Source organism: Juglans microcarpa x Juglans regia, chromosome 6D (assembly GCF_004785595.1).
Source record: "Juglans microcarpa x Juglans regia isolate MS1-56 chromosome 6D, Jm3101_v1.0, whole genome shotgun sequence".
Taxonomy (NCBI): domain Eukaryota; kingdom Viridiplantae; phylum Streptophyta; class Magnoliopsida; order Fagales; family Juglandaceae; genus Juglans; species Juglans microcarpa x Juglans regia.
This window is the reverse complement of record NC_054604.1, coordinates 32,341,401-32,356,349: the sequence shown is the minus strand read 5'-3', so window position 1 is coordinate 32,356,349 and position 14,949 is coordinate 32,341,401. Positions and strand designations below refer to the sequence as shown.

Here is a 14,949-nt window from a genome sequence, read left to right as displayed (position 1 = left end):
GGAGCTACAAGGAGCTCCGACTCCGACTCCGAATGACTATTCGGAGCTACTCCGAATTCCGACAACTCTGACTCCGTCGGAGTCGGCGTCGGAGCGGAGGTCGGACGGAGTCAGAATTCTCAGAATTTTGCACACCCCTACTCATAGGAGTATCACCATATTGTCGAATTTTCATTAGATTTTTGTCCATTTTTGTTCTTCATTTTTCTACAGAGCCTAGTCATGACAGATGAGTTAATTTGGCGCATTGAGAAGACGATAGATACCCAAGTGCTTGGTTTGACAACCACACTTGCATATTATAATCACCTTCAGAAGCTTTCGAATACAAGAGAACTTTTCCAAATTGCGGTAGGAGGCCTTGAATATACTGGAAATTTTCAATCTAGTGAGTAGCTATCATTTTGAAGAAAATTTTTGGAACATTTTTATACAAACAAAAATCTTAGGAATGGTCTTAGGGTGAGCACTTAAGAAAATTTTAGTGCATGTTGATTAGCCAAATAATTGGTTGATCATTTGTAAAGTCCTTGATAAAGTGATTAGGGAAAGCCTCAGGAATAACCTGTAGAGGAAGTATTTAACGAAAATTTAGCACAGGTCAATATATGTGTTATGTATTCGGCTGAAGTCGTCAATTGTAACAGAGATATTGATTATTGATCCAATCAAGAAGAATTGATGTCGTTCACTAATTTTTTTTAGTAAAATAAAGTCACCATTTATATGTTGTCAGTGGGAGCACATATGGTGGAGGGTGTAGTCAGATAAGGTAATGACAAAAAGGTGCCCATGTAGAGGCTTGCCATGCTTTGATGCAGGTCTGCAAGAGTATATGGATGAGAGTTGAGTAATGAAAAACTTATATTGGTACCAATGTAAAATACTCAACTGGATCATCATCGTTTTGTATGATCAATGGGAGATGAAATTCTAAGGGTGTGATCAGCAAATGGTGTACCCCTTATAATGACATTCTCTCCATGGTGATGGTTCTCATATAGGTGATGGTTGAGGAAGTGTTAAGAGACAACCTTTTGATTTAGTCAAAATATTGTGTTACTTGTTAATGGTTGTGCCTTTTGCCAACCATTGTCTTACCAATAGTTGTGCCCCTTGCAAACCAGTGCCTCATGGCCTATAAATAGAGGCCATTGGTGCACAATGAAGACGCTCAATTCCCCTTTGTCCATCACCAACTTTTGAGACAAATACCCTTACGAGAGTGTCACCATTGAATTTCCATTCGGTTTTTGTCCATTTTTTGTTCTTTATTTTTCTATACTCATGGATTTTATTATACTCTGATGGACCACTCTTTATTCTTGCTCTTCTGCCTATAACAATATGATGTATTGATGATGTGGCACATTCATTCTATAACAATATGTTACATAATTAAAATTACCTATGTAATCATCAATTTTTAATTAGATGACATAGTGAGATAAGATAGAACTACTATTCGGTCTTTAACCACCACACCTATGGTCCTATATATATATATATATATTTTTTATCGAAATTGGGTGTTCTGGAATAGCATCTTAACTAATCGGGGGGTGTGCATATGTCATAGGCCTTCAACAAAGAATTTTCCGCGATGCGCATCAGGTCATTCAAAGAAAAATCTTCCAGTTCAATGACCTCTAGAGATCGTTTGCACCCAAAGAGATTTGAACCTTAGACTTAAGGAGCATACTCCCAAATCTAAAGTCTTTACCACTCAGAGCCAACCTTTAGGGATTCCTATTGTCCTATATTATTTGTCAAAAACTTGTTATATATGGGTTGTTATCCTGTACTCTAGTTCCCTGTTCCCATTAGCCGAGATCAAAAGGGGAATTAAGCTTGGTGAGGGATTTGTCCCAAAATCTAATAGGTTTCTTGAATTTTTACCGTAAAAAAGGTTTTGGACCTGGTTTATTTATGAGGGAAGATTAGATTAAAATCCAAACTACTGTTACTTTTCCTGTAAATAAGACACAGGCCAAATTGAGCTCTGACTTAAAAATTGAAAACCAAAATGAGATCAGATGGGGGATTGTGTACACACACAATGGTAACATGTGTTAAGGTGCTTTTTAATAAATTAAAGCAGTCAATGGTAGCATTATTAATGAAGCAATCACTAATGCGCTCTAGAAAATAAGAAAACTACATATAATATATTGCAAGTCTTGTGGCCATAAATGTAGAATTAATTATGGTTGCGGCAATGCCAAAGGCCTCTGGCCTATGACACATGCAATACCCACATTTCTAAAATGAAAATCATGGGTTCCATCCCTCCTTCAATGTATAAAATAATAAATAAATTATGAATAGAAGATTAGTGGTAGCATTTATTAATGTAACTTGGGGACAGTGATCAGTGGCACCAATCAATGTTTTGAATACCGTACCGGACAGCGTACCGGTCAAGGCACTGGAACGAAATATTTCGGTACCGGTACCGTTTCGGGATAGCGTTTCGGGATAACGTTTCGGGATAGTCGATCTATAAATAAATTATATATATAAATATATATAAAAATTATATTCTAAAATAATAGTCTATATATAAATAAATTATATACAAATACATATATATATAAATTATAAATAGTCTAGTCTGAATTGAGGGTTAAAAAATAAGTTTGTAGTTTAAAAAAACGAAAAAAAAAAAAAAAAAACACAGGCCGAAATATCGGCCGGTACCGGCCGAAATATAGGTCGGTACAGGCCGAAATTGAGGCCGGTATGACCGGTACCGGCCGGTACGGCTGATATTTTGGCCGGTACGGAACAGGTATAGTACCGGTACCGGCCGGACGGCCGAAACGAAAAATTTCGGCCGTACCAGCCGGTACGGTACGAAATTTAAATCTTTGGCACCAATACCATTATTAATGCTCCATGGTGCCCCTTCTAGACTCGTCTATGGCCCCAAAAGCTGCTTAATGAAGTATTGATTACATCATTAATTCTTTACAAGAAATATTTAAATTGGGATATTTGTAAATTATAAATTTTATAATTATCTATTGCCGAGTTTTGTTTTGTTTTTTTTTTTTTTTCCCTTTGTGTACTTCTTAATTATATAAGATATTTATAACTTATATTTATTGAGTAAGTATCAATTAGGATAGTTATTTCTTTTAACATCTGAATTTAAAACTTAAAATTAATCAATTTTACATGTCCTTAATTAGTTATATGATACTTTGTTGACATAATTAATATTATAAACAACATGCATGCCTTCATACGATGATTTGCACATTCAAATCTCAATCATTAGAAAATATTTTTTTAGATCTGATTTAACATTATATATGATTATTCGAAAGGATAATGTTATGGCCACTGAAAAATGTGACTTCTGCATTTTCTGCATTATATTGATAGTGCAAATTATATTTTTTTAAATATTTAAAAAGTCCACAAATTTATTAAAATAATATTTCATTATTCATTAAATAAAAGTAAAATAAAATAGAGTATCGGTCACTTTTGGGGCACTATCTTCGGTTGCCATGCAAGTATTTTCCTATTCCAAATCTACATTTCTGACTTTCTTATTGGGGCTAACCATGCATGGAGTTATATATAAGATTAATAGAGTGGAGGAGAAAAATACACTAGTCTATAAATAAGGCCCAGCCTATCAAATCTTTACTAAAGATAAAGAGGGAATAGAAAGAGATAAGAAGGAATATGAGAGAGATATTAGAGTTGTATAATGTCCGAGGATTAGAGGGAGAAGGCAGAGGGTCAGAAGAAGAAAGAAGAGTATTTACAAAAGAGAGATCTGCCAACTCATGACAGCTGGCATGTACAGTAAGGGGTAGGCAAGCCTATAAAAGGAGATGCCTAGACTGCATTAAAGGGGACTTCTGAATTGATAAAAAAGAGACTATCTGGACGAATGAATCGATGGAAATATATAGATAGGAAGAGATCCAACCTTCTCTATACAGTGAGATATGGGAATCCATGAGTGATTATAAACTGATATATAATATTGGCCAGTGGACGTAGGCATATTGTCAAATCACGTAAATCTTGTGTCGTCTCTTTTTACTTTCACAATATTTATTTTTCATTCACTGCCATCGACGTACGAAACGCTACCGTACAGTCGCACCGGAACACTGTCGGGGGCTCCAAATAATTCACATCGCATACCGAGAATGTGAAGTTACCCAGGCCTGCGAAATACGACATCAACAAATACGTTAGGTTAGATGAGCTGGTGGTAGTAGTAATATATATATATATATATATATATATATATATATATATTTATCAGACTCTTTACGGAGGATTTATCATTAAAAATATCATACGACGTTAATTGAATTATTTATCAGCTACTAGTCCCTTGGTTTTCAACTTTTTTTAAAAAATCAACCATTTCGAAAAATGACGATAATTGAATTATTTATAATTTCTTACAAAAACTAATCATTCCGTCCATCTATATATGAAAACTTAATAGCGCAAAACGTTATTTAATATATATTAGAATAAATTTGATAAAAGTAACGCTCACAATCAGATTGAAAATTTTCTTTTACTACAAAGTACTACGATTAAATTAAGTTGGAGGGAGATAGGGAGCTTGGTGCTCCACCCCTCATAATATGATAGCGGTGACACCGTGACATGCATGGGTGTCATATGACGTTAATTTCTTTTTGTTTTTTTGTTTTTTCTAGTTTTTGTATATGACGTTTGAAAATCTTTAGTACTTTTTTTTGAAGTGTTTTTTCTTTTATTGTAAAATATGATATTCGGTAGAATATCGTATTCATACAGTAACTTAATTTACAACTCATTCTATAACTATTCAGAATGAATGATAATGTTAATTTATAAAAAATACTATAAGATCTTTTTATTTGAATTTCAAGTCATACATATATAATAGTCTTCCCTTTAAAACATAGTTCTAAGATATATTTGATGTCTATAATTACTCAATTTAATTTGGCAGCGCTAATATTGCTAAATACAATTTTAATAAGGGTGTGCAAGTTTCGCATACTCATTTTTAAAAAAAGTTGAGTCTAACAAAAAAAAAAAAAAAAATTTATTTTTTCTTGTGTCCCAAATTTCTCCTTTTTTTTTTAAAAAAAGGAAGTGCACAAATTTATACACTCTAGCACTACACAAATTACTTTTTGAATACATGATAAATTTCCTTAAAAGAAAAAAGAAAGAAAAAGATTATAATAAATAATTAAGAGTTTTGCTATTCCTCATCCCCACATACCGCATCATATTTTTTTAAAAATTTTTAATTTTTTTAATTTTATTTTTCTTAAACTTATTAAATTTTTTTACTCATCATTCATATACAACACATTTGATAATAAAAAAAAAATTATTCAATAATTATTCACTAGCTATGGCCACAACCAAGTTGGGAATGACAACCAGCGGATTCTGCATTGCGATTTCAAATTTGGCTCTCATGTCAATCTCCTCAAGTGCCATTCCATCAGGGAGCTTCCAATCGAAGAGATGAATCAGAGAAGCGAGCAGCAAACTAAGCATTCGTACCCCAAGAGCCAAACCTGGGCAAATCCGCCGCCCAGAAACAAACGGAATGAACGAGAAGTTTGTGCCCCTGAAATCCACTTCTGTAGAGCCGCCAGCCATGAACCTCTCTGGTATAAACTCTCTTGGCTTGTCCCAATACATGGGGTCTCGGGCTATTGCCTATGCATTCACGATCACTGGGGTGTGCTCTGGAATGGTGTATCCACAAACTTGTACATCGATCAAAGCACGATGAGTCAGCAGCAAAGGTGCTGTTGGATGAAGCCGCATCGTTTCTTTCAAGACTGATTGTAGATAGGGAAGTGGTAAGATATCTTTCTCTTGAATGGTTCGACGTCCTAATCCGATTGTTTTAGCAAGTTCTTGTTTTGCCTTGGCCATTATTCCTGGATTGCGAAGCACCTCAGCCATTGCCCATTCCACTGTAGTGGTAGTTGCACAAGTTCCTCCAATGAACATGTCCTGATAATTTTATAAACTGTACGTGAAGATCGATGTAAATGAAATAAATATGGATTCCACAGAGAGAGAGAGAGATCACCGTTAGCAAAATCTTGATATCCTCAAGGTTAAATTCCTGAGGGCCATGTTCTTAGCCATGGTTAGGGGTGAAAATGGTCTGGTTCGGTCCGGTCTGGCGATGAATCGAATATTTTCAATCCATCATTTTTTTCGGATCAGACTGGACCGAACATCCAAAGGGACCGGACCGGACTGTCTACTCGGTCCGGCCTAATTTTTTTTATTTTTTTAAATAATTAATAAAAAAATTTATTTAAAATACTAAATTAAATTAAGTGACTTATTAATGTGGATTATGTAAGAAACTCAATAAAAAAATATTTTATATGGTCAATGATAATAAATTAGATGAAAATTATATTACTAATTTATATAATTACTATATAATTAACTAATTGATATTATATATTAGTTAATTCATAGAATATTAACAAGTGTTAATAACATATTTAAAATTTTATATTATTAATAGTGATAGGTTAGATGAATATATATATATATATAAAATATTGTTAATTTATAGAATATTAACAAGTATTAATAATATATTTAAAATTTTATATTGTTAATTTTACAATTATTATATATAAAATATATTTTTTTTTTCATTCGGTCCGGTCCACGGTCCGTCCGGAAAAATCCTAGACCGTGGACCAGACCGAAACTTTTCGGTCCTCTAAAATGTGGACCGGACCGGACCGGTCTAAGTCTCGGTCCGATCCGGTCTGGTCCGAACTGAAACGGTTGGTCCATTCAGACTGACCAGACCGTTTATCACCCCTAGCAATGGTCAAGGAGGACATCCAAAAAGTCGTTACACCTCGGTGATGCAGAGGTTCTGCATTTCAAACGTCGATCAATCACCTCATCAAGCAACGCATGCAATCGATAGTAAGATACCTTAAGAGTCTGCCTGATGCCTTGTAGATCGAATGTCTCTAGTAAAGGGAAAAAGTCTGAAACATTAGGCTTTCCGACAAGCTCCAATATCGTCCCAGCATGCTCTTTTAGTTCTTGAATGATAGTTGATTTTGGATCAATTAAGTCAACTGAGAACATGGTGTCGGACAACAAACTTAGCGTGGTTCCAAACGCTAACCTCCCAATATTAATGGCTTCTCCAGCTTCACTGGCTTCAACCACTTTCCCGGCTAAAGTCTCCATCATTTGGTGTCACAGGCCTTGCAGCGCCTTAAGTCTCTGTGTTGTGAACATCTGGCTATTACATATTTTTCTAAGCCTTATCCACTTTGTATCCCCTGTAGCCATACCATTGACAGCTCGAAGTTAGCCTTCGCGGCTACCGCATCTGGCATGGCTCCCCCTAGAAACGCTTGGTCATTCTTCTGGAGGATTTCCATCTCCATTTCTGCCGAAGAAGCAACCACCGTTGTGACGAACCCGAGTCGTACGGTCATGAGGGGGTCGTGCTTCTCGGCGAGGCCGACTCAATAGGTTTTAAGGTCCAAGGCGATAAGTTAAAACAGAATATTTTTCTTGTATCAAATTAATTAAGTTATATCTAAATATATTTTTATTTAAAAATTATTCTTCTTGCTTTTTGAGATGCAAAATTACTAATTAAATTTTTATATTCAAGTTCTTCTAATATCTCCTTCTCAATTGATAATATAGCTAGTCCATTTAATCTTTCCTATGACATTGTTGACCTTAAATAAGATTTTATCAATTTTAATTTTGAAAAACTTCATTTTGCATAAGCAACAATAATAGATATTGTCAATAAAATTTTGTAAGCGATACATGCATTTGGAAAAGAATCAAGTTTTTTTATATAATTTAATATATTAATAGGAATGCTTTCTACTACTGGTAAAAAATTTTTAAAAACTTTTAGTTCAGAAAATAAATCTAAACCATCAATATCATATTTCAAAAAACTTTCAAGATTAAGACAATTTTTTTGCAAACTACCATCGTCAAGTGATTTTAATTTATTGATATCAAATAGAAAACCAAAAATATTTTCATATATTTGAAATTGTTCAAACCTGTTTTGAATTGAAGAAATTGCTTGATCTACTATAAATAAGAAATAATTAATTCTAAAAGATTTTTCAGCAGATTGTATTATCTCTTCATTGACATTTTCATCAAACTGTTTTTTTCTATGAATTATTTGTTTTGCTCTAAATACAGGTTCTATTTCCATACTAATTGCAATCTCTTTCGATGAAATCATAGCAGATTTAAATCCATTTTCTCTATAATCTTGAAAAAAAGAAAAAAAGACTTTTTAACTGATCAATGGCAACATCTATATGCATATCTTTAGATTATAAACTTTTACTTACAGTATTGACCGCAAATAATATATCATACCATATGGTCATGCCTAATATGAATTCAAAGTTCTCAATTTCATATGCTACTAAACAATTAGCTTCACTTTTTGTTTTAGGATCTTCAGTTATTTTTGCTAGTTGCAATAAAGCTTATCTTATTTGTGGAGTTTGAAATTTTATTACTTTGATACTTTCAATTCGACTTTCCCAACGTGTTTGTGAGAGTAGCTTAAGAGTTAAAATTGACACATTATCTTGTAAAATTTTCTATCGCTTTGTTGATAAATAAAATAAAGAATAAATACGTTGGACTATTCCAAAAAATGATATAGCTTTAGGACAAGAATTAGCCATGTCACATATAACAAGATTAAAATTATGACAACCACATGGCGTGTAAAATGTTTTGGGGTTTATATCAAGCAATCTTCTTTGCACCCTTGCTCTTTTCCTTTCATATTAGACTCATTATCATAACTTTGTCCTCGAACATTATTAATATCAAGTTCAAGACTTTTTATTGCATCTAATAATTCATTGAGAATACATTTTTCACTTGTATCATCTACTTTAATAAATTCTAAAAGATGTTCATCTATTTTTATTGGGCTTGTTGAAATATTAACACATCTTAGTATGAGAGGCATTTGTTCTTGATAACTTGCATCTGGGGTACAATCAAGTATAATTGAAAAATATTTTGCTTCCTTTATTTTTTTAATAATATGGTTTTTAATTTCAATTGTTAGTAAGTGTATTAATTCATTTTGTATATTATGCTCGAGATAATGATTATGAATTTCATCATCTTGAATACGTCGAATGTGTTCTTGCATTACTGGATCAAACTCAAAATCATTTCAATTAGACTTAAAAAATTTCCATTATTTTCTTGGTTTATTTTTTCATTTTGTCCTCGAAATGGTAAATTATTTTTACCAAGGGATTTTACTACAGCAACAATTCTCAATAACACTTTTTTCCAATGATATTTTTCTTTGTTAATTTTTTCTTGGACTTTTTTGTCAATTGTTTTATTTCTTAACAATCTCATTTCTAAATCAAGCCAAGCAGTAATGTTAGTAATATGCTCATTGGTTGTTTCATGGCTTTTAAGCTTAGCACTAAAATTTTTCCAGTCATCTGTTTATTCATTAGCTAGTTGGCTTATACTAAGTTTTGAATTAAACAACTTGCAACAAAAGTAGAATACTCTATTTAAGTCTTTTGAATACACTAGCCATTTTCTATCATGTTTCTCCCCATTTGATAAGTTTCATATATAATATGTAGTAAAAAAATGTCTAGAGTTCTCATCCTTAGGAAAGTTTATATCGCTATATCTAATTAGACCCTTTTCTACTAATAAATCTCTTAATTTTGTATCAACATATTTTCATTGAGCTAGGTCATAAATATTTGAAGGAATAGAATCAGATATGTCCTTAGTATTTTTATTTTCTTCTATACTTTTCCCAAATTCTCCATCAATAATTATAGCAGTACATGGTTGAGCACTATCCTCAGATCCTTTTTGTTGGGTTTGTTGTGTTGTTTCATTATCTCCATATCTCTTTTGTTGTATTTCTTGATTTATTTTGTCATCTTGTGATCCTATTTGGTGTGTTTCTTGATCATCTACAAATGTTTCGCCTAAATTTTCTACTATATTCTATTTATTGGTAGTAACAAATTTATTTAAAGATCCTTTTTGAGATTCAATCAATTTTTCTATTCTTTTCTTCTTTTTTTTTTTTTTAAGTTTTTCATATCCAGATACATATTTTCTATTAGACATATTTTCTAGTAGAAAAGAAGTAGAAAAGAATAATATCCACTATATAAAATCTTACTATGGTTATGAATATTCTAGAAAAAATAAATATTAATATAAAACAATATAACCTGATTTAGCAAACGAGATCCACTTTTATATAACAAATGACCTTCACTTTTACATAAAATTGTTAATCTGCACAATAAAATAAAATATCTTAATGTTACTATCCAAAATCAACAAATAAATTATAGACTAGAAAAAATAAAAAGAAAAAGAAAAAGAATTATAATTATAATTTGAAAAATAATTCATAGGTGCCCTGGCCAAAGATTTAAATTTCATACCGTACCGGCCGGTACGGCCGAAATTTTTCGTTTCGGCCGTCCGGCCGGTACAGGTACTATACCTGTTCCGTACCGGCCAAAATACCGGCCGTACTGGCCGGTACCGGTCATACCGGCCTCAATTTCGGCCTGTACCGGCCTATATTTCGGCCGGTACCGGCCGATATTTCAGCCTGTGTTTTTTTTTTTTTTTTCGTTTTTTCAAACTACAAACTTATTTTTTAACCCTCAATTCAGACTAGACTATTTATAATTTATATATATATGTATTTGTATATAATTTATTTATATATAGACTATTATTTTAGAATATAATTTTTATATATATTTATATATATAATTTATTTATAGATCGACTATCCCGAAACGTTATCCCGAAACGCTATCCCGAAACAGTACCGGTACCGAAATATTTCGTTCCAGTGCCTTGACCGGTACGCTGTCCGGTACGGTATTCAAAACATTGGCCCTGGCCCATGGGCCATGCAAATTGTGAAGCATCGATTAATTGAAGGAAAAAAAAAAAACCAAGGGACATGGTCCCATGGATGTTTTGGAAAATTCTTCCAAACAGTAGCGTTGACGTGACTATTTTATTGCCACATACCTTCACAGACTCACAGTTCACTGCATATATAATATATATATATAAAACAAATGTTCACTTTATATACAAACGTGAAACGACAGCTTAAGACTTAGATTAATTCTCGATTTAGGCTTTCAGCTTCACTTACCTTTCAAAACACAGGCTACACAGCACATTTGCTCAACGTTTGACGGTGCGATTGGAGACAATGGAGAGGCTGCCAGTGCATACGAGCAAGATAGGCATGGATGCAAGAGAGATATTAGAGAATGGAGAGTGAAATACAAAAGGTATGAAATAAGATTTGTTGATTTCAAGTATAAAAGCAGAGTTTTTGAGATGTTTCGTTGGATTTTTGGATTTCGTAGAGGTAGATTGAAACCATTAAATTACAGTCATTATTGTGAGTTTTGGCTTTCCAAAGGGAAGTTGCAGCGTTTGTAATTCAATAGAAATTTATATTTTGTTTTTATAATTATTAGCATTTTTTTTTTTACCGTTAGCTTGTTTATTTTAGACATGAGTTTTTAATTTCTTTGTTTAGTATAGATAATTTTTTTAAAATTTTTTTACTTAATTAGTTTTTTAGTATTTTTTTTAGGCCGTCTTTTACCATGGGGCTTTAGGTAACCGCCTAACTCGTCTTATGGGAGAGCCGACCTTAGTCTTCAAGTCTTCAAATCTTCAAGTGGAGTTGTGAGTTGAGCTAGTCCAGCACAACGGATATTAGTGGATTTCAACAGGAACGCGTACAATGGTAAAACACTTTTTCTTGTTCAATTTTCATGATTTCTTGGGAATATGTTGACAAAATCTGTTAGTAGGAACAATATTGTACATTGGTTAAGTTTATTGCCCAGAAATGCATATGTTTTGTGTGTATTGGAAACCCAGCTCTATGTCATGTGTTTATGCCGTAGAAATGCAAATTCATGTGCGAATGAAATTCATGTTTCTGTCTATAAAAAAAAAAAAAAAAAAAAGCACATAATATTGCAAGTTTCTGAAATGCATAAGTCTTGGTCGCTGCATAATATTGCAAGTTTCTGAAAAAAACACATAATTCATGTTTTTTTAATGTTTATGGTTTTCTTTTTTATTTTATTTTTCTCATATGACTAAAACAATTTTTCCCAGGGAGCGATTGTTCAACATACCAGAGGTTATCTCCCATGATAAATAAATACATCATTACGAGTGATCTTTGTGACTGCTAATTAAGCATGAAGAACTTTGCCACTTGAACATATGATAATCTAAGCTGCCAATAAAAAATTTACACATTGTAATTTGAGATCATTTCCAATTTTGAGACTCAATATGCAATAAATATTGGTGAGTTTATATGGTTTTTGTACTTGCTTAGGGAAACAAAAAATTAGAAAACAAAATGGTTTTTGTACCTTTTTGTTGACGGATTCCCTTATCTCCTACATCATTTTCTCATGTACTTTTCATTTACATTTTACTTTTTCTCAGAGGAAGAAAGAATGAAAGAAAAGATATGAGGCTTGAAACTTGACACAAGCAGGAAAATAGGGGTTGCTTTAAGGTCCAGAAAATGTTTTAAAGAAGAGAGAGAAGAAAAACAGAGTTTGTGGTATATATTTCTACCAACTTTAGTTCAGAGTTTTTAGTTTAAGCTAGGCCATGAAAGGGACCATGGCATGCAGTATCTATAGTCCTGGTTAATTTCTAAAGATTGGTCTCCATTGACCATATGTCTACAGCTTGTTAGAACCAAAGAGATGTTGATGTTGCTTGTTAGGTTTTTTAGCAATATGGCACAGTTAGTTTGAGCAAATGTTTCTTTTCTATATACAAGAAACATTTGCTTGGACCATAAAAGTAACTATAAAAATAATAATATACACCATTTTGTTAATCATCAACAGCTAACCTGTTTGAGATAGCTCAATTTTTTACAGTAGTGGAACCCAGCATCGGGAAACAGTGATTGGAAGCCAAGGAAGTGTAATAATCGTAACTTTTCACTTTTCAATTTCAGTTTTGCACTTTCTACTTTCTGAAATTTTCACTGAAAATATTATGCATACCAAATCTTTACAGATGCAATTTGGGTTGGATGGATCACAACCTGAGAAGCATGGATTGGATAGATCACATCTGAATTAATTGATATGAGCGAATGAGCATTTATATGTAAATGTCAAATTAGTGAATGTTATTACAATCGTTGTTAAAAGCGTTGGTTACAACATTGTTGGATGGACAAAAGCGTTGTTACAAGCGTCTTGTGGTTTTGGATGGTCAAAAGCGTTGTTACAACATTTATATGTTGAGTATGGTCTTGTATGGTCAAAACAGATATGTACAACATTTATTTATGCTAGGTATGGTTTTGTATGGTCAATCTCAATATCTGCATGCTGCGTATGAAGAATAATATGCAACTTTTTTGGGTCATATTCATTGGAATGTTCAGATGCTATCTTTTTAAGAAAATTATACAGGACAGGAATTAAGCAATAAGTTGTTGTACAGTTTGAATGCCCAAAACCATAGCCTCCATTGATTATACAAAACTGTTATTTTACAACAAGCACTTGTTTGTCATGCCCCAGAGGCAAAATGCCACAAAAAAATCTCCAACTATTACATCACACTCACTAAACAGCCAAAATGACTTCTAATACTTAAATTACACATTCAGACTAACCAACAACAAACAAAGTCACTAAGTAACAACAAACAACAACTACAAAAGCTCAAGACACCAAGAGAAGCATGCGTGAATGTCTTATTCCAGCTTTTTGCTCAAGAAGCATCAATTCCTTCTTCAGAAACTTCTCATCTCAACCACCTTGCTAATAGAAATTCACTGCAGGCAGAAATTTGCTGCTGAAGACACTTTGCACTCATTTTAAGGCATGCTTTGAAAACACTTTCTCCAATCATGCACATAATATAGTTAATGCAGAATTTGATATGTTCAAAAAGAAAAAGAGGAAAAAAAGAGAGGCAAATGATAGACTTCATTAGGTGCTCACATCTTCAAGAATCAATCAAGCCAGCAATATTGCCTCCTCTATCCCAAATGGTGTTACCAAGCATATCCAAAGCTTGAACATTAAGAACTGAATAAGTACTCTTCAAAATGGTTGAAAAAGTAGAAACAATTGAATCCATGCTGTGACCAAGCACAAGGAAAGAATAAGTGCTACATTTAGAAACTAACACAAGGTGTTGGACACAACACTCAGAAAAACCATGCAGAGTAAGACAATGACGAAAATGGTTAGAAACAAATTTGTTAAGCTAAAAGGGAAAGCAGATAATTCAGCACTTCTCACAGGTAAAAGTACCACACTTGTTCAATGTTTGCATCTACAAACATGACCTTTTCATTTTCAAGGCAAAGTTTAATGTGAGGCTTCAACAATCAAAGGGAATAAACAAAAATATGGATCTGATATAAGAACAAAAAAAAGAAAATAGTAACCAAACAACTAACCACCATTTCTGTACCTCAAAAATCTTTTGCATCTGTTTTGCAGGAACATCCTTAATTATATCTTGCTGCTTCCTAGACCCATGAGTACGCATGATATAAGAAGGTAAGAACAAGTGCCCACCCTTGTCATACCTGGAGGGAGTTTCAAAAGATTTTTAAAATAAGAATCTGACAAAAATATATATATTAATGTAGTCGGCTACGACCATTTTTCCTTTACATTCCAAGTCAGTTATTATATTCTAAGAATAAAAACTCGACTTTTCGAATTATAGATGCATGGAAAAGATGAGAACTAAGCAAAGCATGTTTGCCTTGCAGCCACCCAAACCATACTCAACAACAGGCCTCTCTACAGAAAATCTTTTTATTTATTTATTTAT

The 14,949-nt window shown here is 32.9% G+C and overlaps 1 protein-coding gene across 1 annotated transcript; it reads right to left on the bottom strand.

The window, feature by feature from the left end:
• Positions 1–5,709: 5,709 nt before the first annotated feature.
• Positions 5,710–7,236, bottom strand: LOC121235546 (cytochrome P450 76T24-like). Its single transcript, XM_041131891.1, has 2 exons — positions 6,973–7,236; positions 5,710–6,012 (listed from the first exon to the last, which is right to left on the bottom strand). The coding sequence occupies exons 1-2, from the start codon at positions 7,234–7,236 to the stop codon at positions 5,710–5,712; spliced, it is 567 nt and encodes a 188-aa protein (XP_040987825.1).
• Positions 7,237–14,949: the final 7,713 nt, after the last annotated feature.

Excerpts from the sequence above, each read along its gene's own strand:
- LOC121235546 (XM_041131891.1), bottom strand. The coding sequence starts at position 7,236 with ATGGAGACTTTAGCCGGGAAAGTGGTTGAAGCCAGTGAAGCTGGAGAA. Across the intron at positions 6,013-6,972 it reads GCATCAGGCAGACTCTTAAG|GACATGTTCATTGGAGGAAC; the intron begins GTATCTTACTAT and ends TAAAATTATCAG.